The 24,575-nt window shown below is 37.3% G+C and overlaps 3 protein-coding genes across 3 annotated transcripts; 2 read left to right on the top strand and 1 right to left on the bottom strand.

The window, feature by feature from the left end:
* Positions 1-4,011: 4,011 nt before the first annotated feature.
* On the bottom strand, positions 4,012-6,432 carry zcchc9 (zinc finger, CCHC domain containing 9). The gene is made up of 6 exons (XM_043231407.1): positions 6,283-6,432; positions 5,311-5,659; positions 4,646-4,796; positions 4,461-4,553; positions 4,324-4,392; positions 4,012-4,247 (listed from the first exon to the last, which is right to left on the bottom strand). Exons 2-6 carry the CDS (start codon positions 5,647-5,649, stop codon positions 4,135-4,137), a joined length of 765 nt encoding a protein of 254 aa, XP_043087342.1. The 5' UTR covers positions 5,650-5,659; positions 6,283-6,432; the 3' UTR covers positions 4,012-4,134.
* A 67-nt stretch (positions 6,433-6,499) lies between these two features.
* On the top strand, positions 6,500-9,338 carry LOC122333708 (zinc metalloproteinase nas-6). The gene is made up of 9 exons (XM_043231408.1): positions 6,500-6,610; positions 6,802-6,864; positions 6,944-6,990; positions 7,660-7,741; positions 7,895-8,009; positions 8,104-8,276; positions 8,591-8,672; positions 8,778-8,899; positions 9,268-9,338. Exons 1-9 carry the CDS (start codon positions 6,571-6,573, stop codon positions 9,288-9,290), a joined length of 747 nt encoding a protein of 248 aa, XP_043087343.1. The 5' UTR covers positions 6,500-6,570; the 3' UTR covers positions 9,291-9,338.
* A 1,342-nt stretch (positions 9,339-10,680) lies between these two features.
* Positions 10,681-13,762, top strand: LOC122333717 (alpha-2B adrenergic receptor-like). The gene has a single exon (XM_043231418.1). It carries the CDS (start codon positions 11,028-11,030, stop codon positions 12,393-12,395), a length of 1,368 nt encoding a protein of 455 aa, XP_043087353.1. The 5' UTR covers positions 10,681-11,027; the 3' UTR covers positions 12,396-13,762.
* Positions 13,763-24,575: the final 10,813 nt, after the last annotated feature.

The following is a 24,575-nucleotide window of genomic DNA, read 5'->3' as shown; positions in this document are numbered from 1 at the left end:
AGAACAGCTCAACAAGTTACAGGCTGTAAACAACCATCTCACGCACCTCAATCGAGCTCTACCATCACCAACACTTCAGCTGGTAAGCTTTGCTCTACCTAACAAGTTCAATGGTACTGCCAACCAGTGTAAGGGCTTTCTAGGCCAGCTCCGGCTATTCCTGGATAATCAGGGTGACGGATTCGAATCAGAGGATAAGAAATGCGCATGCTAACCGGGAGAGCACTTGATTGGGCTTTGACTGTCTGGGACTCAGATGTTCAACTCCGGTATTCTGTAGACTATTTTGCACAACAACAACTTAGAGAAGTTTTCGAATATTCAGCCAACGGGAAGGATGTTTCCCCCTAACTGATTCATATTACCCAGGGTAATCATCCTGCGGCGGACTATGCTATTGAGTTTAGAACCCTCGCTGTTCAGAGCGGCTAGAATGATGTGGCCTTGAAAGCTACCTTTCGAAATAGTCTGAATCCCGAGTTACAGTCTGAGTTAGCTTATAAAGGGGAAGATATGTCCTTTTCAGATTTTGTCATGCTAACTATAAAGATTGACACTCTATGACAGCACCCCAGACACAAGAACTACCGTCATTAAACTACTTTTACTGCCATGCCTGCTTCCCAATGAGAAACCCCAGTCGACGAACCCATGCAATTGAATGCGTCACGGCACCCGCAATCTAATGGACAAGTAGAATGGCTTAACCAAGAAATCGGGCGCTACCTGAGAACTTATTGCAGTCGAGAGCAGCATCGGTGATCGGAGTTCCTACACTGGGCTGAATACGCTCTGAACTCACTTACCCATTCATCCACCGGCCTCACCCCCTTCCAATGTGTATTAGGATTCCAACCTCCGTTGTTCCCGTGGTCGGGTGAACCATCGTTAGTTCCAGCCATCAATGATTGGATTCGTCGTAGTGAGAGGGTGTGGGATAGTGCTCAAGGTTGTTTCCAAAGAGCCATATGTATTCAGGAATTCCAGGCCAGTCAACAACGTCACCCACACCCTCCTTACTGACCTGGCCAATGGGTCTGGCTCTCAACCAGAAACATCAAACTGTGGCTGCCCAGCAGGAAGTTCAGTCCCAGGTACTTGGGTCCTTTTTAAAATTCTGGAAAGAATTAATGATTGAAAGAATTGATGAACATACAAACTTGAGCTTCCTGCTAACTAAACCAGTCCACCCGGGAGCTGACCCCAGCCATGAAGCCCCAGAACCACCTCCACCTCTAGATATTGATGGACAACCAGTGTATCAGGTGTTTGAGTTGCTGGACTCTCGGAGAAGAGGGGGTCAGCTCCAATACAGTTTGGCTTTATTTTGCACTGTTGAATCCATTTCCCCAAAGGCATTCTTTATGCAATCGGACCATCTGATTGAAACCCAGGTTACACTAGTAATGACTCTCTGGACTGGGGTTCAGTCAAATGCCTGTCCTGTCCATTTATGTAAACACGCTGGCTAAATTTATACGTGAATCATTTCTTAAATGATCTGCTGGTGTTCTGCAAGAATTGAATAAACCAGACATTACTGAGGATGTCCAAATGAAGTTATCACTGATATCAGAAAAATCATTTTCTCATGAAACTAAGTGGTTTGCGGTTGTGTGGAGGTTCCTTTTTTTTTTTGCTTTGAGAATCTAGGTCAGTAAATGTGATAAGAAATTCTTCGGTGATATATATCAGCGAAACTGAAAATGTTTTATGAAAACAAGTGCCTCATAAGATACTGTCTGTAATGCTTGCCTGTACAGCATTCAACACAATGCAAATGTCTGTAAGGCACCAATTCACACAGAATAAAAAAAATAAAATTGTGGCCTTGTGACACGAGCACAGTGCTTAAGCACAGCCATATACTGTATTTAGCATGCTACTAAATAAAAATATCATGATTTAATACAAATATTTCTGAAAAAAATGAATAAATAAATGTTTAAATTACTCACAGAAAGGACCAGATATGTACAATTACAGAGTGAATTGAGATCTATCCTGATCCTAGAGTTTCAGAAGGGTTCAAGATTGATGTCTGCAGTAAAAACACAAAGACATTCATTTACACAAAAGTTGCTAATAGCCACATAAAAGAATTAGTTCACCCAAAAATTTAAATGTGCTGAAATTGTGCTCATCCTCAGGCCGTTCAAGATGTATATGTTTGTTTCTCCATCAAAACAGGTTTGGAAAAAAATGTAGTATAACATGACTTTCTCACTAGTGGATCCTCTGCAGTGAATGGGTGCCATCAGGACGAGAGTCCTAACAACTGATAAACCGTAAACAAAATGATCAGTTGCCAAGCAAGTAATGTAATGCTACATTTCTACAAATCTTTTCTGATTAAGAAACAAACTCAACTACAAATTTGATTTGTGTGAGGATGAGTACATTTTCATTTTTGGGTGAACTATTCCTTTCCTTTTAACAACATTAAACTTTAAATCTCTGTTTTGTGTTTTTATTTCTCCACTAGCTTTTAAGCAGAAACATCTGAGACAAAGTCGATGCTTAAAGCCAGCTGAAAATCCCAGCTTTGAAAGAGCATCCACTCAGATTCCTTTGGAGCTCATGGTACTTTTTCAAAACATGTTGCGTATTATGTTTAGTTTTTTTTTTTTTGTGTATTGTTTGTGTTTAGACTCTGTGCACTGCATAATTAATTTGAACCCCTCCCCCAGTGAATTAGTTTCGTTTATACAACTGATCGCTTGAGCTTGATTATCTCCTTTCTCATTAGCTATGTTGGTGTATGAATAATGCATTAGGTCAGTCTGTCGAAGTAGATTATCATGTTATCTTTATTTACTCGACACATATCGTGTCTCTTGCTTTAGCCCCGGGTTGTTAACATGCTCCGTTGGTGATTTTGAAGGAACTAAAAATCAGGTGGCATAAGAAGATATTCTCTGGTTGACTAAAAAAGAAATATTTTATGCAATATTTACAGAATCATAATGAGGCATCATTATGAAGGTTACATAATGCTCATTTAGTACATTTGTTTCCTCGCAAGAAAAGATATAAGAAATTACAAGAATATCACAGATTCATATTTGAATGTAGTTTTATGATACTTTTATGCCTTTTTTTTAAAAACTGAGTCACAATCACGCCTTCTCATCATAGCAATTCCTTCCACATTTACCCTTGATTTCAACTAACTGCGGAAACCAGCTGAGGTTTTGTCAGTAAAATAGCATGATATGCATACTGTAACCTCATTCGTTTACCACTCTTGTGTTTTGAGATGAGTCGATCTCAGTGCTTCACCCAAACTAGAAGCAGAAAGCCTTCCAGACCAGACCTGAAATTCTGCATTTTACATTTTGTAGTCTTACAAATATCATTTGTTTGATTATGTGTGTAACTATTGTTAACAGTATGTCCTTTATATAGTCCACTGTTATACAATTTACTGTAATATAGTTTATAAATGTCCTGGCAAAGTAACTTCTTCCATGCATCACAGGAGTAAAGGATCTCGTAACGTTGTTTTATTCCATAAAAACATATGTAGACATGTTAATCAATCTAAAGTCACAGTAATGTTTGCAATTGCTAAATGTGAAAATTGTCAAGTTTAAAACCTAAATGAGAAGTCAATGAGATTTATTTTACAAATAATTCACGAATAGCCTACAGTAATGTTTTTTACCGTTTTAGGTACTATGTCTAAGATTTCTCCTTGATCTAATAATGTGCCCCTTTTTATTACTTTTATATTCATTTTTTATTGGTTTTTTTTGTATATTAATTTTTCTTGTTATACAATAAATTAAAAGAATTAATGAAACATACTTCATATATATACGTATTGTTCTCAAATGTTTGTTTTATTTCTTTTGTAATCTTTGCTGTTTAATATTGCAATAAAAAAACCCACTTAACAACACTCTTTCATAGAGTATAAAAAAAAGTCTTGTAAATAAATTCTCTTTTCTTTCTTGGGTATATAAATGAGAAAACATTCATAATTAAAGCTTACATTTCCAAGTCGACTTCATCGTGAAAACCTTTAATAGCAAGTAAATGGTTTCAAAACAGAAAGAGTCACTTTTGTTTGTGTATAAAATAACATCACAAATTGCGATAGTTGCATATTTGTCCTCAAGCCGCTGTGGATCAGAACACCACCACTTTGTCTTTTTTGGCTTGTGCTTTTCTCACAGGAACAGGGACGTCCTCGTGGTCGGCGCTGATTCTGTTGGACAGTCGGCTGAGGGTGATGGAATTAGCTGCCGAAAAGGAGTTTGAGTTAACTTCCATTTCCAATTACAGAAGATGTGGTTAGCTTAGGTGCGAGCGACTCACTTGAGTTCTGGTGTTCAGGACAATCTTTCTGAAAGTGCTCCACTGAACCACAAACACGACAGCAACCGCCTGCAAGAACGAAACTCCATGAGTGCTAAAATCCAGATATTTAGTCCTCAAACAAGTAAACCACTGACCTGCAGCATACAGTCCCTTTGGGTTATCAGGACAGGCTTTGGACAGATGTCCATTCTGACCGCAGATAAAACACTTGGCATACGGGTATTTACCTTAAAAAAAAAAAAGTTATTCATTTGATAAGTCGTATCAGGTTTGATTTTTTATTTTTATTTCCCATCAAAACGTCTGATTCAACTCGTACCCATGGCAGGATCCACTTTAGCGCGACATCTCTGGATCTCATGTTCGGTAGAACCACACCGATAACAGATCCCACGACCCATCTCTTCATCGTTATCCGCCTCTGGACAGTCAGCGATACCGTGACCAGGCTTCCGGCAGTTGAAGCAGATCTAGATGCAAAATATGAGAACATAAGCGAGATATTTCATATTTAGACTTGATGATCCAGTAGCTTACTTCTGCTTTTTCAATCCTTTGGTGCTTTTTGGGTTTTTTTTGAGCTGGCACTACATACGGAGCTATGCGTCTATATTGGCTCTAACCATCTCGTACGTTTGGATCTCACAAATCTGAGTTTATAAACTCAATTTCGAGACAGTTTCGCAGTTCTTTCAGAATTATCTCATTATACTTTTCCCCTGGAATTGCACGCTCATATCTCTTGCAATCAATTCTGAAAAAAAATCCAATTTACCAGTACACACACACACACACACACACACATATACATATTAGATAAGTAAAAAATAAAACCATTTTCTCATAATTATGAGTGAGAAAAATGTAAGAGCAGCAAGGAAGAAAACTGAGGAGAAAGAAGCCAAATTTGATCAGTTACAGATTTTATTCCATGGTGGAGAAAAGCTCCCATATTAATCATTTCACACGCATCCCTCCCCTCACCATATTGTTCTTCTTGGTGTTTTGTCTCTTTATCCGTCTGTTCTCTCGTCTCGTGTCTTTCTTCAGTGCAGTTGCCACTTCTTCTCTCAGAGTCTGGTCTTCAGGCGTCTGACCGGTCTGCTTTAAATACTCCAGAAACCCATTCACGTCTTCACTGTCATGTTCTCGTTTCTTCTTTTTTGGGTTGCGTTTCTGAACGCCCGGTCCCTGCTGGATGTGTCGACCGCCGGCACTTGTTCCCGCCTCTCCAGCGTTCCCACTCGCCTTCAGCTGCTTCCACGGCGTGGCGTCTGCTTCTTTGTGTTTATGGACGTTGTTCGCTCGGGCCCACCTCGTCATTTTGAGCTCTCTTAGAACAAAAGAATAAATTCATGGTCAGGTGAATAACATATTTACTATATAAACAATAGTTTGTGTCAATACCAGTCTATATACTAACAGATATTAACAAGTGCAATGGGAATATACCATATTTCTCACAATGAAAGTGCTCTGAAATACCATGTTGAGTATGGCAAACATTCAGCACCAAAGTCTTAACATAAAACATAGCATAGCATATAAAAAGATGATCTTTAAACCGAAATGTATCAGATTTAGATTCAGCACCTAGGTTTTAAGCAAAGTAGATATAAGATAAAAACTATATAATAATAATGTAAAGAAAGAAATAGCCTATTACACGTCTTTAAACCGACGCTATGTTAATTTGAAATACACTAAACCTGAAATATACTTTATATACATGTATCCCTATACAATTCCAGAAATGAAAGTGTATAGGGATACATGTATACGAGGGATATTTTAGATTTAGTGTATAACTCGGATTATGTTTTCCTCAAAAATGGCAAGAATCAACATTACCAAAATGTTACTTAAAAACATCCGGCTGATTCAATTAACTCATAACTGGCTGGTGGAAATCTATCGCTTGTAATACAATTTGTAACGTTAATTTCACAAACTCACCACAGCAGATTTTCTTCCGCTATCAGCTGTCAACATAACAACTATTCAACAATTCACGCGTGTTTTCTGCGCCCCACCAATAAAACCGTCCGGAACGAAACTACACCACGAGGGTTTTTGGTTCCTACCGCTGTTGTAAACCCAACGGACTCTCGTTGGATTTCAATAAGTAATTGTCAATCAAGAGCCCCAGATGGCAAATAATTAGCAAGGACGTGTTTGAGAGGGAAGGTTTGTTTAAACGTTTTATATAATACCGTACTTCTTTCAAGTTAGCAACTGTTTAAAATGCTGTGGTTCGTTTTACTACTTTCATGGCTTTCTGAAGGTACTCCGATCGCGCAAATCTGTCACACAAAATTAATTAAATTATGAGTTTACGTTCGTGGATATAGAATACGCATTAAAATAAAGCTGTTTTTGTGCTGTACACTGATGGAAAAGTGCTGGGGGTTTAATTGTTTAGTTTAGTTTTTTGTTATTGAAGAGACTAAATGGCATGATGTCTTTTTTCCACAGTGCATATTAACTCAGTGAAGAGTGCACCACCTCCCTTGGTAAAGACAAGTGAAACGCAGCTTGGTAAGACTATCTATACAACAGCATGACCCCTCAGAGCCTTTAGGTCTGATTTAATGTCTTTTATCAATGTCTTCAACAGATTTTGAGGCAGACTACGCTGTACAGGAGGGGGATATCTTACTGCAAGTAAACCCAAATATTGTTTTATGGTCATGATTAAGACTAGCTAGTTGTCATTTAAGGCATTTACTATATACAACTGATTTCCTTCCCTCCATGCATCTTTTTTTTTCTTTCTTTTTTTTTTTTAAGGCCGTTTTACATCAATAATACGATTTCTTTCAGAACACTCGATTCTAAAATAAGCTGTTTTTTTTATTACACTATCTGTTTGTCTCTGTAAATTTGCAATTTGCAATTACAATATGCGTCTTTAAAGACAGCTTAGTTTTTCTCTCCTTAGCTAAACCAAAAATATCTACCTAAATGGAGAGAGTTCACCTAAAAACGAAAAGTTCTTCCCAATCCGTAGGAGTTATTTATTTATTTTTTTTCAGTTTGAGCACAAAAGCGGATATTTTGAAGAATGTTGGTAACACTGACAGTGACTACCGATTCCAATAATATGGAGAAGGAAGAAAAACATGTGGCTAAATGATTACATAATTATCTTTTTTGGATGAACTATCCCTTTAAGTAGAGCTTGCATCAATATTATACTGTGTTATATTCTATTATGTATATAAGGAAAAATGAAACCAGTGCTTATTTAAAACGGTATAGTGTCTCATTTGCATATTTAAGCAACATTTCAGAATGCTTGTAATACAAAAATAGTTGCCTCTGTTTCTTTAGACTGGCAGGAACGCAGGGGGTCAGCTCTGGCCTGAGGTGGATGGAAGTTTGTCGGTGCCGTATGAAATCGATTTGACTCTTAGTGAGTTTTTCTGCGTGTCTGGTGGTGTTTTCTGCAGATATAAAACCTTCAGTGTGGTGTAGTTACAATTATTAATGATTAGATCTGTATGTTGCGTGTTTAAGCAATATCAGAGAAGTAATGTTTGTTTCCGTGTGTGGTTGCGGACTTCAGAGGGCAGGACTAAAGACATTCTTGATGCCTTCGATATGATTTCTGAGAAGACTTGTGTAAAATTCCATCGGCATGCTAAAGAAACCGACTATTTGCGCTTTGAGGAAGGAAGTGGGTGAGTCGCCAATGTCTTTTGTTAGGACACTTTTCTGGAATGCTTCAGACTCTCTTTTCTACTTGGTGTTTAATCTGGGGCGACGTTCTCAAAGGTGTGCGTCTTACGTTGGATGTATCGGGGGCGAGCAGTCTGTTATGGTCGGCCCGAAATGTAATGTCGGGAACATCTGCCACGAGATCATTCATTCCCTCGGCTTTCATCACGAGCATACCCGATTCGATCGTGATGATCACGTCATTATACTTGATGAAAACATCATCTCCGGTAAAGTGTGCATTCAGCATTTCGGTGCAATTTACGCATTTCTATTGGAAATCCTGCTTTAATTTGCAGTAGTTTTAGCGTACATCATTTCAGTTTCGTCTGGGTTCCTAATGTGGCACTTTTTTGTATAAATAAAATGAGTTTAAGTTTCTTTAACCCTGTTTAGCCTGACACGTGAAGTACTGTGATAGTCAGAAACATGCCTAGTTTTGTTGTAGGCCATGAAATACGGTGAAGAATAAAGTGCGACTGGTTTTCCATTCTTTTTTCGTGCTAATAATTTGGCCTTAACGTATTCTGTTTTTGTTTCGCAGGGAAAGAGGACAATTTTATGAAGAGAAAAGGGAACACCCTCGGTATAAAGTATGACGCAGAATCAATCATGCATTACGGAAGGTAAGAGTTTCAGTCGAAATGTATCCCTCGCGCTGTCTGGGTGCGTGATGTGCTTTTGGTTGGCCGTGCACTTTATTATTTTCATCGGCAAATTCTGTTTATCAGCAAATATTTCTCTCGCAATGGAAAACACACGATGGACCCCATAGAGAGCGGTGTAACAATCGGTCAGAGGACTCACTTGTCTCACCTGGATGTGCAAAGGATCAGGACGCTGTACCGCTGCGGTAAGTCATATGTGTGCACTCATCATACCAGAGATATTATAGTATATGCAAAATACAAACATATTTTTGATTTTATATATATACAAACACAAAAAAATATATATATATATATATATATATATATATATATATATATATATATATATATATATATATATATATATATATGAAAAAAAAAAACCTCAGGGTATAAAAATGGGAAGCTGTGTATAGACCAAGAATTGAGGTGTCAAACCGAATCATTAGCAGTATCTCAAAAAGACCTGATGCACATTTATTGATTATCTTTGCCTTGCCCCTGTTCTTTGACTTTGACATTGAGAGATCCAGCCGCTGTTGCTCAGTGTATCCGTTTTCTTTAATTTCAGATAAGGAACAAGCTAAATCTTGAATGGTCACTTGGAATCTAGGAGGACAAATAAAGGTTTCAAAATTCTAATACGTTGTCCCTATATTTTTTTGTTTTTATTGTTATGCCCGTTTTGTCCAGTAGGTGGTAGTCACTGCGCGTTTTTAGGTGGATGATGTGAATCGAGTCTGTTGTTTTTATAAAAAAAAAAAAAAAAAAACAGGTATGAGGCACAAATGTACATGCAGTAGAATCTCATCGAAGTCTTTTTCCTTTGGGTTCTTAAGTGAATATTATTTATTATTTTTTTTTCCCCAGCATGTTTATCACAATCCGTTTTCCTTGTTTGGAGATCTGAATTTATTTCAGTCCGTCTGATGTTTTTTTTTTTGTATTTTACAAAAGCAATCTGAATATGTCTAGTGATTCTAGTATATAGTATGCTTCTTTAACTTTTTTTTTAATCGTGGCCTTTTAAATAATAGTATGGGTGTAAGATTTAGTTTCATTCGCTAGACCTCTTTTTGCGTTTACAAAATGAGGAACCTTTAAATAATATGCAAGTAACTTTTAAATTTATCAAAATAAACTAAAGCGGGGCAATGGTGTTGCACAAATAGATAGTACAAATCCTTTAATATATGAATATATTTCACGCATTTTGCATTCTGCTCCGTTTTTTTTTTTTTTTTTTTTTCCTCCTCTCCAATTGCTTCAAATCGCTGCGTTTCTTTTTAGACGCGGTTTCCGTTTGGGCCGTTAACAACTGTACATTAAAAAAGGTTTGTAAAAGAAACGGCTGGCGGGTGACGCTCTGACGTGACGCCACGAGAAGAGGGCGTGACGTCATGGCGGGAGACACGGCGAGGCGCGCGCAGTGAAACTCGAATCACTTCACTCCGGTGACTGATGCGCAAACTTCTAGAAAAGAGATGTTCTGAGAATAAGTGAATGGAGAGACAGAATGACTTAAGTGTTGGAATTATCGGTTTCGTTTTATTCCGTTGACGCCGAAGAAGTTTTTTTGTAAAATACTGAAAGCAATCATTATTCTTAAAGTCTAACCCTAACTGGAGCGTTCTTTCTTGGATTTTTTTTTTCTCTAACATGGACCTGTTCGTGCTAAGATTGTTTGCTTCACAGCGTTTGGTATTTGAGGAAATGTAGTTTTGTCTGGGCTGGTGCGCGTGTTTGGAGACGGTGAAGTTTTTTTTAATTTATTTTTATTATTATTATTATTATTTTTTTACTCGGACACGATTTTATTCTGCAACTGTATGTTTCTCTCTCTAAAAACGTAGTGTATTGTTTATATGCGTCCGTGCATCTTCATGCGCGTGTTTGTTCCAGTGCCGCAAGTGCGCGCTGGCTTTTTAATATCAAGATTGAAGCACACATTATTAAATAGTCTTTTGTATAATTTGGGTAAGTTATCATAGTATCTAAAACATGCATACTAATGATAGTAGATAGTAATGCTGTGGAAAATTAATACCACAGCTTTTTTTATTAAGAGCCTGGTTTTGTAGTTACGCGTTTTGCTTGAAGATTGATTTTAAATAATTTACTTGAGAAATAGACGGACTGCTATTTTTTTTTCTTCTTGAAGTTTGGCTAAGAAAACGCCTAAAGGATGTCGTTCTTGGATGTAAAGAGTCATTGTAGTAATTTCACTTTCGGTGATTTTCTAAAAGAAAGAATGTCTTTGGAAGGATTACGCTAGGATTTAATTCTAGATCAAAAACTTCTTTGCACTTCGGTCTAGCTTGGAACTTCAGTATGACCGTAATACAGCCTCCAGATGTGGCGTGTAGGTTGGGAGCAGGAAAAAATCTTAGTTCTGAGGTTAAAGCCTGCAGTTCCAATGTTTCTTATTCCCCTGAAGCCACGGCTGTGTTTGCCACCGCAATGACGATCATCATGCTCTTCACCATCTTCGGTAACATCTTAGTAATCATCGCCGTCCTGACATGCCGCTCTTTACGAGGACCTCAGAACCTTTTTTTGGTGTCCTTGGCTGCAGCAGACATCCTGGTGGCCACATTAATCATCCCCTTCTCTTTGGCTAATGAGTTGATGGGTTACTGGTACTTTGAGTCATTTTGGTGTGAGATCATCTTAGCACTGGATGTGCTCTTCTGCACATCTTCTATCATCCACCTGTGTGCCATCAGCCTGGACCGCTACCTGTCCATCTCCCGGCCGGTGCAGTACGCGACCCAACGCACCCCTCGCAAGATCAAGGGGGCCATACTGGTGGTGTGGCTCATCTCTGCTGTCATCTCTTTTCCTCCGCTCGTCTCCATGAACAAAACCCCTCTGGCCAAGGATGGGGGTGGCCCACAGTGCAAACTCAACGAGGACGTCTGGTACATCCTGTACTCCTCCATCGGGTCGTTCTTCGCCCCGTGCCTCATCATGATCCTGGTGTACGTTCGCATCTATCAGATTGCCAAGAAGCACACTAGATGTCCTCCCGGAGAGCCGAGGAAAGACACTGCAGGTGGTGTTCCTCCAGGACGAGAGCTGCAGAACGGGAGAAACCAGGACGGTGTTGACCCTGCGAATGTCTTCACTCCGGATCCATCCAGATCTGACGCCGTAAACCAGCCTCAACCACCAGAAAGTCGGCAGCAGATGAAGCGCTCAAGGAGGTGCAAGGACAACGAGGACAGTTCAAGCTCAGGCTCTGACGTCGAGGTAGTTGAGGGACATAAAGCCAACGGGACGACCTCCAACGCAAGGGCGCTGGATCCCGGACACCAGACATCCTCAACATCCAAAACGTACCAAAATGTCCTCGTAACATCAAAGGGCAGCCAGCTGGCCTCTTCCAACATGAAACCAGCAGGAACTCCAAACACCAGGAGGAAAGCCATGATCGTCCGTGAGAAGCGGTTCACGTTTGTCCTGGCGGTTGTTATCGGGGTTTTTGTCGTCTGCTGGTTCCCGTTCTTCTTCAGCTACAGCTTGCAGGCCATTTGTCCAGAGGCTTGTAAACTACCAGAGCCACTTTTCAAGTTCTTCTTCTGGATCGGTTACTGCAACAGTGCCCTGAACCCGCTCATCTACACCATCTTTAACAGAGACTTTCGTAAAGCCTTCAAAAAGATTCTGTGTAAAAAGTGTAAGGACTGTTCTTTTTGAAAGTGGACTACTTTGAAAATCAGTGTTACAGAGTGAAGCAAATGTCTCCCTCTAATCTATATTTCACCTATATTTTTTGCCACAAGACACAATTTCGTGACCCAAAGGTCTTTTAGTCCAGATTGTACCATTTTATTGACTGAGAACAAGAATGCACAAGAAAAGGAACATGCAATGTTGGAACTTTTTTTTCAGTGCTTTTATACATGTTAAAAGATGTTTTCCTTGCCAAAGAAACTAGCCATTTGTTTGTTCTTTTGCATGTTTAGGATTGTCTTTTGAGTCCTTTTATAAATGTTTTTGCATGGCAGGGATTTGGAAAGCATGTTCAGTTGTTTTATTTTTGTCCTTTTATGACAAAATAATAAATTTTAGAATGATGACAAAAAAAATGCAAGATCATTAGGATACTGAAGAAAATCTCTTATTTTGAGGGCCATGTTTTTGACTGGAATTTGAAAATGGTTTGGATAAATGCGTATCTGAGAATCGCACAATGGTTTCCTCTGTATCCAGACTCTTCAATAACTGTTGTTTACTATTCTCTTGAGCGTTTGAACTGAGTGGATGTATCAGCACACATTCCATTCATTTTTGCGTTTCATCAGCTGAGGTGCCACATCAAGCATGAGGAACTCTCATAAGATTGCGCCGGTGTCTCTCCAGAGACGCTCTGGCCTCCAGGATGTTGTTTGTGAGCTCTCCAGTGCGCATTCAAAGACAATGCGGCTCTTTCTCAGAGACACCTCTGGCTCCGCCGCATTGTGAGATCACAAAACTGGATATGAGAAGATTTCAAAGAGAGCTTCACCTCTCTGGGAAAGTACCAGAGCTCTTTACGCCAAGAGAGGCTTCGCTCTCTGGGGTGAGAGGAGAAAAAAAAAGCAAATGCGTTACTGTATGGTTTTAGCTAGCTTTCAAAATCAAATCCAAACACCCTCTGTTAAGATTAAATGCATGGTTTTGACTGACGTTTTCGGATTTTAACAAATGAATAACATGGTTTTCTGGGATAAGAGTGTGCTTGGTCTGTTATCGCTTCATTTGATGGGTTCTGATTGAAAGAAATGTCGTGTCTGTAGACTGATGTTTAGGGTTATCAGAACCTCTTCCAGTGTTTTTTTTTTTTTTTTTTCACGTCTGAAGAAGAATGACTTATGTAAATGAATTGCGCACTTATTACTGTCTCTTGATAAGACTTTTTATTATTTCTGTCATAAAAAGGTTTGTGCACTTTAATTTAGCTTCTGAATGATATTGGCGATTGTGTGCAGATAAGCGAATCTAGGCATGTACCAGCATGTCTTTTGACAACTGCTGCTCTAAATAAGGTTTCATGAAGCGTCCTGCTGAAATGAGCTGTTGTTGTAAAGCAAATACATTGTGAAAATAAATGTACATTTGCATCACCTGCCACTTTTGCGGAGTAATTTTCGGCAGCTAGTCATTAATGATTGTTTTCAGATATTCCTGACATAAACGTTTTGCCGTCTGTGTATTATGGTAGCCAGTGATGTTCGTTAACAAACCTCAGTTTTATGTTCGACTTGATGGTATGATGGTGTTGTTTTCCATTAGATTTGCTGGAATCATCATCAGTCACAGGCTGGAGCACCTTTTATATTTTTGCTGTGATTTAATGTTGCTCACAAACAGATTTTTTTTTAAATAATTTATATATATATATATATTTATATATTTTTATATATATTATATATTTATATATATATATTATATATTTTATTATATATTTATATTATTTTTTCAGTTCATAGAGCCAATAGATTTTAATAGAAATACGTTCAAATACTTATTTTCATTTATTCATTTACTTAATATAAAATATTTAAAAAAAGTAATTCATTATAATTGTACATAAAAAAATTTCCTTGATTTAAAATTTTTTCTTTCTTTCTTGCTGGTCTTACAAAGGCATTGTAGTCTCTGTAACCATATTTCCATAAGTTGTTTGCTTTTTTGATTGCAGCTCTGAGCAAAATTTTAGCTAAAAAGATAAGCACACTGCCGATCTGTGGTTGTCAGCGCAACGTTGAAATACCTTCATGCAGTTTATTGATACTCTTGCAAACCTGAAGTCATCTGAGGACCAAACACACACCCATCTGTATCTCCGCGACACTTTGAATCCCTTCATTGCATCTGTGGCTAAATCTGCTGTTCGCAGATGTTCATATTTTCATCCATCCAGGCGCATGTTAATTTTGTGAAACGATGCTTCTCTCTGCAATCTCAAGTGTCCCTTCTTCTTTTTGAAGCGGTAGAAGCAGATGCTGCCAAACGGGCCGAGGTGGGACTTCAGAAGCAAAGATGTTGATTATGACAACTGCTGTATTCGCTTTTATAATGACAATAACAAACGCTTATGAGCAAATCAGTTTATACCTTTTCTTGCATGAGTGCATATGCCAAATTTGACATTAGAGGTTCAAATTAAATTAGACTATCGAAAGTGTCTCACTCACTAATGAACACTCATTGCACTTTTGGGACACCGTAGAATTATGCCATCCCTTATATATATATATTTGTATTTCTGCTTAAAACAATAGGTTTGATTAGTGCAAATATTCTACAATTTTAAAAACTATTTTTAAAGCCTATGCACATTTCTTAGTCATATAAATGATCAACGCTCTGCTGAAAAATGTGTCGTACACAATTTAGCAAGTAGAAGCAGTCTCTCCATTGAGCTGTGTTTTTGCCGTGAAGTCTCCTTGTGCTCGTTATTTTTATGGAGTAAACGATATAGAATGAACGCCTACCGGACAGAAACAGCTTATGTTTTCTTTCAATACTTTTATTATATAAGAAATATCATATTAAAAGCTGAATACCTAAATGTGATGAGCCTGTCGTTAAATAAAGCCCACAAAAACACTTTTTATATGTCAGACTTTTGATAAACATTGCACTTTTCCCCCCCTCTTGTCATCTTTTTCAATGTCTTATCACTTGAGATAGCTTGGAAGCATCTCGCTGCGAGTTAATTAGGGAGCTGTGCTGAGTGAATACTCTCTGCAATCACTCTCTCATAGTCGCTGTTCACAGACTGGATCAGAGCCGCTGAATGGAGCTTTAGTGTGAAGACACCATTAAGAGACGTTCTTTAAAGCGTCTGAATATCTGGACACGCTCCGGTATGTTCAGTCAGAGGTCTGTCCCGTCTGTTTATGTAAACAGGTTGGGTTCATTTTTTTACATGAATCATTAGTTAAAGAGCTGCTGGTGTTTGGGGGATAATCCAGAACAGGATGTTCAAATGACAGTGAATAGCTTCTCTTTTTTTTTTTGTGAAACTGATGTGTTTGAGGTTGGGCGGAGGTTGTTTTTCTGCTTTGAGAGGCTAGTTTGGAGAATGTGATAAGAGTTGCTTCAGTGATGTATATCAGTGAAACTGTTTCATAATGATGCAAAGTGTCCCTGTGAAGATAATGCGAGTGTTGATGGTATTTACCTGCGCACACCACAGTGATGCTAATGGCTGTATGGGTGCAGTGTTATGCTCAACCGCGCCGGTCAAAAACGTCTGTCTAGTGCATTTAGGCCTACATAGAAAACAATGGAAGAGTAGCACAGTGGAATGGAAAAATGCATTGCGTGGGATACCATATGAAAATATTTTAGCATTTACTAGGTGTACCCTGCTGGAAAAAAAAAGCTGGTTGGCTGGTTTTAGCTGCTCAACCAGCCTGGTCTTAGCTAAGCTAAGTTTAACTAAATTTAAGCTGGTCAGCAGGCTGCTTTTTTGCCACTTCCTGGCTTGCTATGCTGGAAGGCCAGCTTATATATATATATATATATATATATATATATATATATATATATCACACACACAAACACACAATTTCTATCTAAATGGGGACATTGCATAGACTTTGATTGTTTTAGATACAGCTAAATACTCTCTCACTATAATATTTAGCTCTATATAATGTCACCATTTCGATATGTCTGTATATATACACACTAATCAACATTTAAAGTGGATTAAAACTGTTCATAAGTTAACCTAAAACGTAAAAAAAAAAAAGGTGTTCTTGTATTAGGACAACTTCAATCTTGTATTTTTGATCCACTACAAATGTTTACTACTAGATATGCTCTCACTCACACACACACACACACACACACACACATCAAAAGAATCCTTTACTGATTTCAAATTAAATGAAAAAAAAAAAATTAATAAAATGCTTAATGTGCACCTAGTGAAATAATTTGTGCTTAATAAAATAATTTATTACATTACACATTTTTACACATTTTAGGTAATATACTCAGACTACTCTCTGATTATGTTTAGATTACTTTTATTAAATAAGGGTTAACTCATTTATTAAACTGATTTATGTAGATATATGTAGATTATGTAGATTTTTGCTACATTGTTATAAAAATACAAAATAATAAAGTCAATTTGTTTTAATTAACAACATGAATACTTCCCAAACTGAGAGGTTAGTAAATTAACTGCAGGGGCTTATTAAGTTTGATGAAAAGCAAATAATGAATGAAATCATTCAAATGTAAAATGTAAAATAAATCATTTTAACGCTTAATAAAGAGGCATGTCATGTGACCATTAACCGACACATAACCGTGAACATGCAAATGTGATGCTTAGTTAAAGGTTTAAGCTGCCAGAAAAAAATCAACAAGACAGGCGGATGCAGAGTTAACAACTGATACACACACACACACACACACACACATAAAAATAATGTCATTGATTCCTATTGAATTGGTCTCATGCTGTTGAGTGTACATGGATAGATATCTGTACAGCACAGTACAATTAGAGGGTGAGGCTAAAGTTTAATACACAGAGTTCAAGCTTTGTTTAAATAATAACAGTGATGCTAACCTTTGCAGTCAAAACTAATAAATGATACTGATTGGCAGTGCCCACGCAAGCTATTACTGCCAGTAAAAAACTTGGACCAGAGTGTTTCTTCTGACACACGATCTGCATAAGTCACCTCAGCGAAAGAATGAGATAAACCCGGTGTAACTCAGCCGCAATCCTACTGTTTTTTGCGCGTGCATTAGATGATTGCAGCAGCCAGTTGTTTGATGAGTCAGTCATCCCACACTAGTTCTGTTCACATCGCTGAACGACGTCCATTAGAAAGAAAACACTATTAATCAAATGCAGAGGTTGCTTATTTGAACATAATGTACCTTTTAACAGCTGTTATACAACAATTCCTCATCTCGAAGGCCTCGGTGAAATAAACAACAACACAAGACTGCTTCAAATCAATCTTGGCACTCCGCACTTTGATGAGACGGCATTAATGCTTAAAGTTTAAAAATGTTACATACGATAGCTTTTCTTTTCTTTTTGCTCAGAGCTTGCTTTTTTGAGACAATACAGTTTTTCTGATGTTTCTGCTGTAAATCACTCTGCTGCAATTTGTCTTAAACGATACAATACAAGCATAACGTTAAGTAAATCTCACCAGATGCTCAGCTGTTTTAAACGAGTTAAATGTAATTTTAGGAAAATATAAATAAGAACGAGGCCGCAGTCGTGTTCGATTTTATTTTAGCATTAACAGGGTAAAGCACTTTAATATGCGCAATTATGCAATTGTTCAGTGCAATTATACTTTTAAGAAACCCCCGATGTTCTCGGTGTTTGCATACTCATGAATAAAAGCCTTTAATCTTTGTGGAGTCATTAAAGTGAGTTAAATGAATTTAAAACACTGTGGTGTGTTTGATCAGTTCTGGCATGTTTCAGCATCCTAAATATTATTCACCCATAGAGATACTGCTGTCTGTTGAATGAGGGTTAGAGAGGTTAACATGAATTCAAATGAATTCTGTTTAATAATAACCTTTTCGGGCATTGTGTTAGATGATCCATTATGGCCTACTGGAAAGTAATAGCAAGATTGAGTTCAAATGTTTAAAAGAACCACTCAAGGGGAGTTTAAACTATTAAGTACCTTTGTTATTCGACAGTGAGAGTAAACAGATTTTCACAAGGTGCTCAAGATGCACAATGAAAACTCATATTCCCATTGAATTCTCTTGAAACCAAATAATCTGAACTAAAAGAAATAGTTCACCCAAAAATGAAATATAGCTGAAAATGTGCTCACCCTCAGGTCTTTTTGATTCTTCAGAACAGATTCGGAGAAATTTAGCATTTCGTTACTTGCTCACCAATGGATCCTCTGCAGTGAATGGGTGCCGTCAGAGTGAGAGTCCGGACAGCTGATTAAAACATCACTATAATCTACAAGTAACAAGTAGAAAAAATCGTTCTTACAAACAGTTTTTCACCTCACTGGATATTAATTGATGGACTGGAGTGGTGTGAATCACTGTGATGTTTGCATCAGTTGTTTGGACTCTCATTCTGATGGCACCCATTCACTGCAGAGGACATTGGATGATATTAGAGTGAGTACATTTACAATTTTTTGGTGAACTATTCAAATCTAAATTGTTTTGTGTTTTTATTTCTCCACTAGCTTTTAAGCAGAAACATCTGAGACAAAGTCGATGCTTAAAGCCAGCTGAAAATCCCAGCTTTGAAAGAGCATCCACTCAGATTCCTTTGGAGCTCATGGTACTTTTTCAAAACATGTTGCGTATTATGTTTAGTTTTTTTTGTGTATTGTTTGTGTTTAGACTCTGTGCACTGCATAATTAATTTGAACCCCTCCCCCAGTGAATTAGTTTCGTTTATACAACTGATCGCTTGAGCTTGATTATCTCCTTTCTCATTAGCTATGTTGGTGTATGAATAATGCATTAGGTCAGTCTGTCGAAGTAGATTATCATGTTATCTTTATTTACTCGACGCATATCGTGTCTCTTGCTTTAGCCCCGGGTTGTTAACATGCTCCGTTGGTGATTTTGAAGGAACTAAAAATCAGGTGGCAGAAGACAGACAAAAGAAAACAAGATGTTATTCTCTGGTTGACTAAAAAAAGAAATATTTTATGCAATTTTTGCTCTTACAGAATCATAATGAGACATCGTTATGAAGGTTACATAAGGCTCATTTAGTACATTTGTTTCCTCGCCAGAAAAGATACAGATCATCTTTATAGCGACAAAAACGCAAATTCCTATTTATGTATAATTTTATGATGCTTTCATGTGTTTTTGCAACTTGAAAGCCATTTTTTACAAGATTAAAGTAAACTTTGTGTGAATTACTTGTGCATTGTTGTGTTGTTCTTATAGTTGGCTTATAGCTTTTTCCCTCCTTTTTTCCTCCTTTTAAGTAGCTGTACAGTGGTACAGGTGCTCAAATCAAGAAAACACATGCAAATGGAAAAAGCACCAGCAAATGAAGAAAACGTCTTCATCAGTTTGACAGCACATGATGCAAATACTCATAACACAACCAAATACAGAGACAGAGACGGAGCCGCAAGTAGCATAGACCACGACAGAACCCTTAAGAAAATCAACCATGGTTTCGCTACAAATAAAACATGGTTGTTGTCACTTTGTTGTAAATCTGTGGTTATACAAATGTTAGTACAACTGGTATTAAATACGGCAAAAAAAATAACATGGTGAAACTATGGTTAGTGTAGCAAAACCATGATTCATTTGTGTTTATAGTTTAACTAGTAACCATGTTTTTATGGGGAAACTACGGTTCGTTGTTGTAAGGGAAGTTAATATCCCAAAAGCCAAGGAAACAGGATGCTAAAATAAACTACAATTTCACCTTTTAGAGCAAACATCGATAAGCGTGTCCCAGTCGTGCTCATCACTTGTAGAAACTTAAACGCTTATGTAATTTCATGCTTTTTGTAGCCGTTTCTGTATTTTGTAGCCTTTTTTGCACATCTGTGCGTTTCAGATGTGGTCTGTGCTTTTTTGTAGCACGCTTCTGTATTTTGTAGCATTTTTTCTATGACTTTAGAGGCCAATTCGCGTGTGCTGTTAATCTCAATGTTTTTCATTTGCAGCATAGTGAGCTCTTTCGGTCACCGTAACGTTAGGACAAAAGCCCAGTTGTGAATAAATGTAATGGTCAAAACGCCCCAGACGTATTTCTACACACTGGTCTATGATTTAGAGGCCAAGTCCTTGCACGTTCGCCCTTGTGTGGTGCCTTGTGCCTTTAAAGCCAAATAAATGTGATTTTGTTTTTTTTTAAATAATCTTTATTCTCACAATTTTCAGTTGTTTAGGTAGAGTTGACCTTTGACCTTTCTTTTAGTAGCTTTGCAAATACTAAACCTCACTGTTATTATGCTGGGAACTACGGTTTAAATGAAAACTGATCGCTTTTTTTCCAAAGCAACCAGCAAATTTGTGCTGAAGCAAATATTTCTAGAGCGTACGAGAGCACTAGAGTATTTGAAGTTTTGTGTTCTGGCATCACGACACAAAGCTTCGTACATTTGTCTTCGTTTGCATTCATTATGCTTCTGAGTGCGTAGGAAATGGATGTGAGTTTTTCCCTCTGGTGTAATAAAAAACGCGTAGGCTGTAATCATCACAAATGACCCTCCGATATCCAGACAGCACAGTGATCGGAATGCTTTTTTACTTCATGCCGAACTTCCTTTTAGTGTATGAAAATATTTGTTTCCGCTCACGGACGCTTTTGTGAAGGCAAATCATAGTTTTAAAAAGTCGCGAATGTGTGATTCGCAAAAATAGAAAATTATATGCCTTCGGGTTGTTTTAATACGGAGAAGTTTGAAGCCGCGCATGGGTTTGAACCGCGACGAACAATCAGTGTATGAACAGTTCGACTTCAAAAACATTAAAGCTAGGAAAAAACCTGTTTGAAAAGGAGGCGGCTCAGAAATGATGGCCAAAAACGTTTTTCTACCTGAGGAAATATTAGAGCAGCATTTGAAAGAAATGATGTGCTAATGGAGGAGGTAAGCGTGTAATGATGGTACCCATTAGTCGACACACTCAGGCACAGTGTCAACTCATTAGTGAAACAAGGATTTGTTACAAATGGTATCAGCTTTTCCTCTTTTCCATTGCTGTGAAGCAGTTTGGCCTTTTTGCTGCAATTCCTTCAGTAGTTTACCATTACATTTATGAGCCATTCACTGCATTAATTAAGCTGTAAGATATAAGAGAAAGTGTTAAATTTGTAATATTTTGTTGGATAAAATTTTTACATATGTTAAATACTTTTTTTTCAAAATGGCCAATTTTTTTAATGTAAAAACAGTATTTTGCTCACTATATTTTTATTTACTTACTATATATAATTTTTTTAAAATGTAAATAGTTTTATAATAGTTGTATTTTTTGACCAGCAGGGCGTAGCCACAAATATTTAGATCACTTCTCAAAACAATAAAACCAAGGTGTGTAAAGAAAATTCGAGTTTTGATCATTTCCAATCCACATTAAGCCCCCGTGGCTATATTTTAATCATTAAACATTGCGATAAAACATTGTAAAAACAATTAAAAGTGTCATAATATATTTAAAACTGTAATATTAAAAGATACTACAGCCGGTATGCCGGCATTTTATTAACAGTATAATTACCCGAAAATATAGCTGCGAGAGAAGTATTAAAATATTTTCCTCCCTGATGTTTCCTTTATACTGTGCGAGCTGCTGAAATGAGCAGCGCTGTAAAACAGCCAATCAGAGCCGAGCTCAACATTATTATTCATGACTCTTTGAAATAAGCCAACAACAGCAGACCATTTAATTCAAGGGAGAATTCCTAGGGTTGTAAGTGGACATGTTTCTTGCCCTTACCTAAGCCACATGTCTTCCGTGTAGATATCAGGACAATTTAAAATATTTTATCCAGGTGGGCGTTCCTGAAAACCATGGCTTCGTAAAATGGTGATTCCATATACAGAGTGAGGTTTCACAAAATGATGATGAAGTGTAAAGATGCTAATAAAATACATTATTCTTCGGCAAAAACAGTTGTGGTTCACCAAAAAAAGGTGGAGCAACACACAAATTAAATCAGGGCACACACTCCACTGATTACCACACACACACACGTTCTCAGTGAAAGCTGGTACGTCTTCGCTTTCGTTACGCATTTGCATTTATTTCCACTCTTTATAAGGACAAGCTATAGCGTTTTGACTCTCATTGTTTTAGTAGTTTGTTTAAATCCCATACTTTTGGACCAGAAAAGCATATCTCTGAGTGATTTTAATGGTAGCCCTAATTAGATTGCGTTAGTCCATCATAATCTGTTTTTGTCCATCGTTTTCATATTTTAATTATAATAAAACATTGAATTGCTTCTTTTCTTTTTTGTTCATGAACCTACAGGATGATATAGGCTTATGCATTTATTTTGAAGAGTACAGAGCAAATAAAGTGGAAAGATACTAATAAAGATACTAATATTCTTCCGCCAAACAATGTAGTTCAGTTGTGGTTTGAACAAAGTGGTTGCCCAGCAACACACAAATGTAAACATAGTTTTATGTTCGTAGAGTAATTGACGACAACTTCAAACTTGGCTCATCCGGTCAGAAACGGAACTTCCTGTTCAGTTCAAATTTCAAACTATCGTAATTCGAATTTCTTTATATTCTAAAATTATATTTCCACTTGATAAATAAAGTTTCATAATAGGTGGTGTTTAACAGCATCGCTTTTTATGTTTAACACCCCGCGGGGGAAGCAGAGGACATTAAAAAACACAAAATACTGGGTAAAAAATAACAACAACAACAAAAATAGTTTTCATTTGGAATAGATTCTCAATTTCATGAACCAACATTTGTTCTGAAGCAGATGGATGGGTTTTTGTAACAAATATATTTCTAGTTTTCAAGGGAATTACAGTTACAAATGAATAATTCATTCTCAGAGTAATCTGGCAAAGTGACGGACGTACTTCAGATTTTTCCATCACCGATTAAATTTCAGTTAACCCGACCGTATAGGCTGTTACTCCCTAAATAGCTCCAATGTTGTTAGCTTATGCATTAGCTAGCTAGTGTTTGACTGTTGTTTGTTTATTTGCTTTAAATTATAAGTACCTTCTAACTAGATCAGTTAATTTTTAAACTGGACCATGTGTGCTTACAGTTCGGCTGCGGCTCTGAGGCATAAAAGCGTGTTCGTAATGCCAGATGTTTGCTTTGCTAAATATTTCAGCTCTTTGCTCCTGTTGGGATGTGTAAAAGAAAAAAACATTAAACTGGTCCTTTGGTAGTCTTAACCTGGTCAGACCAGGACATGACCGGCATTAACCAGCGAAAGTCCAGCTCAAACCAGCATATGGGAATATTTCAACAGGGAAGACTAGTAGTTTCTTGAATTTCCTGTTTTTCAGTGATTTTTGTTTTGAGATGCTGGAGCAAAAGAGATACCGCCCTCGTGCCAGCAGGAAATAGATGCAGAGACTGAAGTCCCAAAGTGTGTTCGCAGGGTTACAGGTGATAGTGGAGGTCTAAGCCCTGTCTTAAGACGTGTGTGTGTGGCCGCTAACACCTCCCACCCGCTGTATCCCGCGCTGAATCATTTCCTCTGATTGTGCCATAGACGCTGTGAATGAGTAATCAGCAGACATATTGAAAAAGCAAAATCAATGCATCCTTCGGCATTCTGCAGAACTGCTTTTGTGTATGGTGGGAGGCTCGTTCATCAGCGCTCTTTTAACACTGCCGGAGCATCCAGGTTAAGCGCTTTGACAGGAACACCCAATTGATTCCTGTAACCTGGGTCTCGGAGTTTCTATGTTTAAGCTAAAATAGCTGAAAATAATACATCATTAGTCTTTCTTTTGCCCACATACCGGCCTACATAGTGTGCTTGTTAAATGCTAAACTGTTGTTCTTGAGTGCTGGGACAAAACAGGCTTTAGAACTGAAAAATAAAACAATTTTTTTTTTTTTTTTTTTTTAGGGCTGCTCTCTTGTTTGGGTATTATCTGTCCTTTCACCTCTATTTCAAATCTTTGTTGCAATCAGCACTGTCAAATATCAATGTATCAATTATATAATATCAATAATTATATATAGTTAATATATATATATATATATATATATATATATATATATATATATATATAATATAAAAATATGTATAATATATATAATCCTAAACACTTTTCCACATTTTATAATATAACATTATATATTTATTATAATACTAACAATTATTATATTTAATTATAGTTATATTTCTTTATATATTTTTATAAAAAAATTTAACAAA

This window comes from Puntigrus tetrazona, unplaced genomic scaffold (assembly GCF_018831695.1).
Source record: "Puntigrus tetrazona isolate hp1 unplaced genomic scaffold, ASM1883169v1 S000000373, whole genome shotgun sequence".
Taxonomy (NCBI): domain Eukaryota; kingdom Metazoa; phylum Chordata; class Actinopteri; order Cypriniformes; family Cyprinidae; genus Puntigrus; species Puntigrus tetrazona.
The sequence above is the reverse complement of the archived record's forward strand: the minus strand, read 5'-3'. Positions and strand labels throughout refer to the sequence as shown.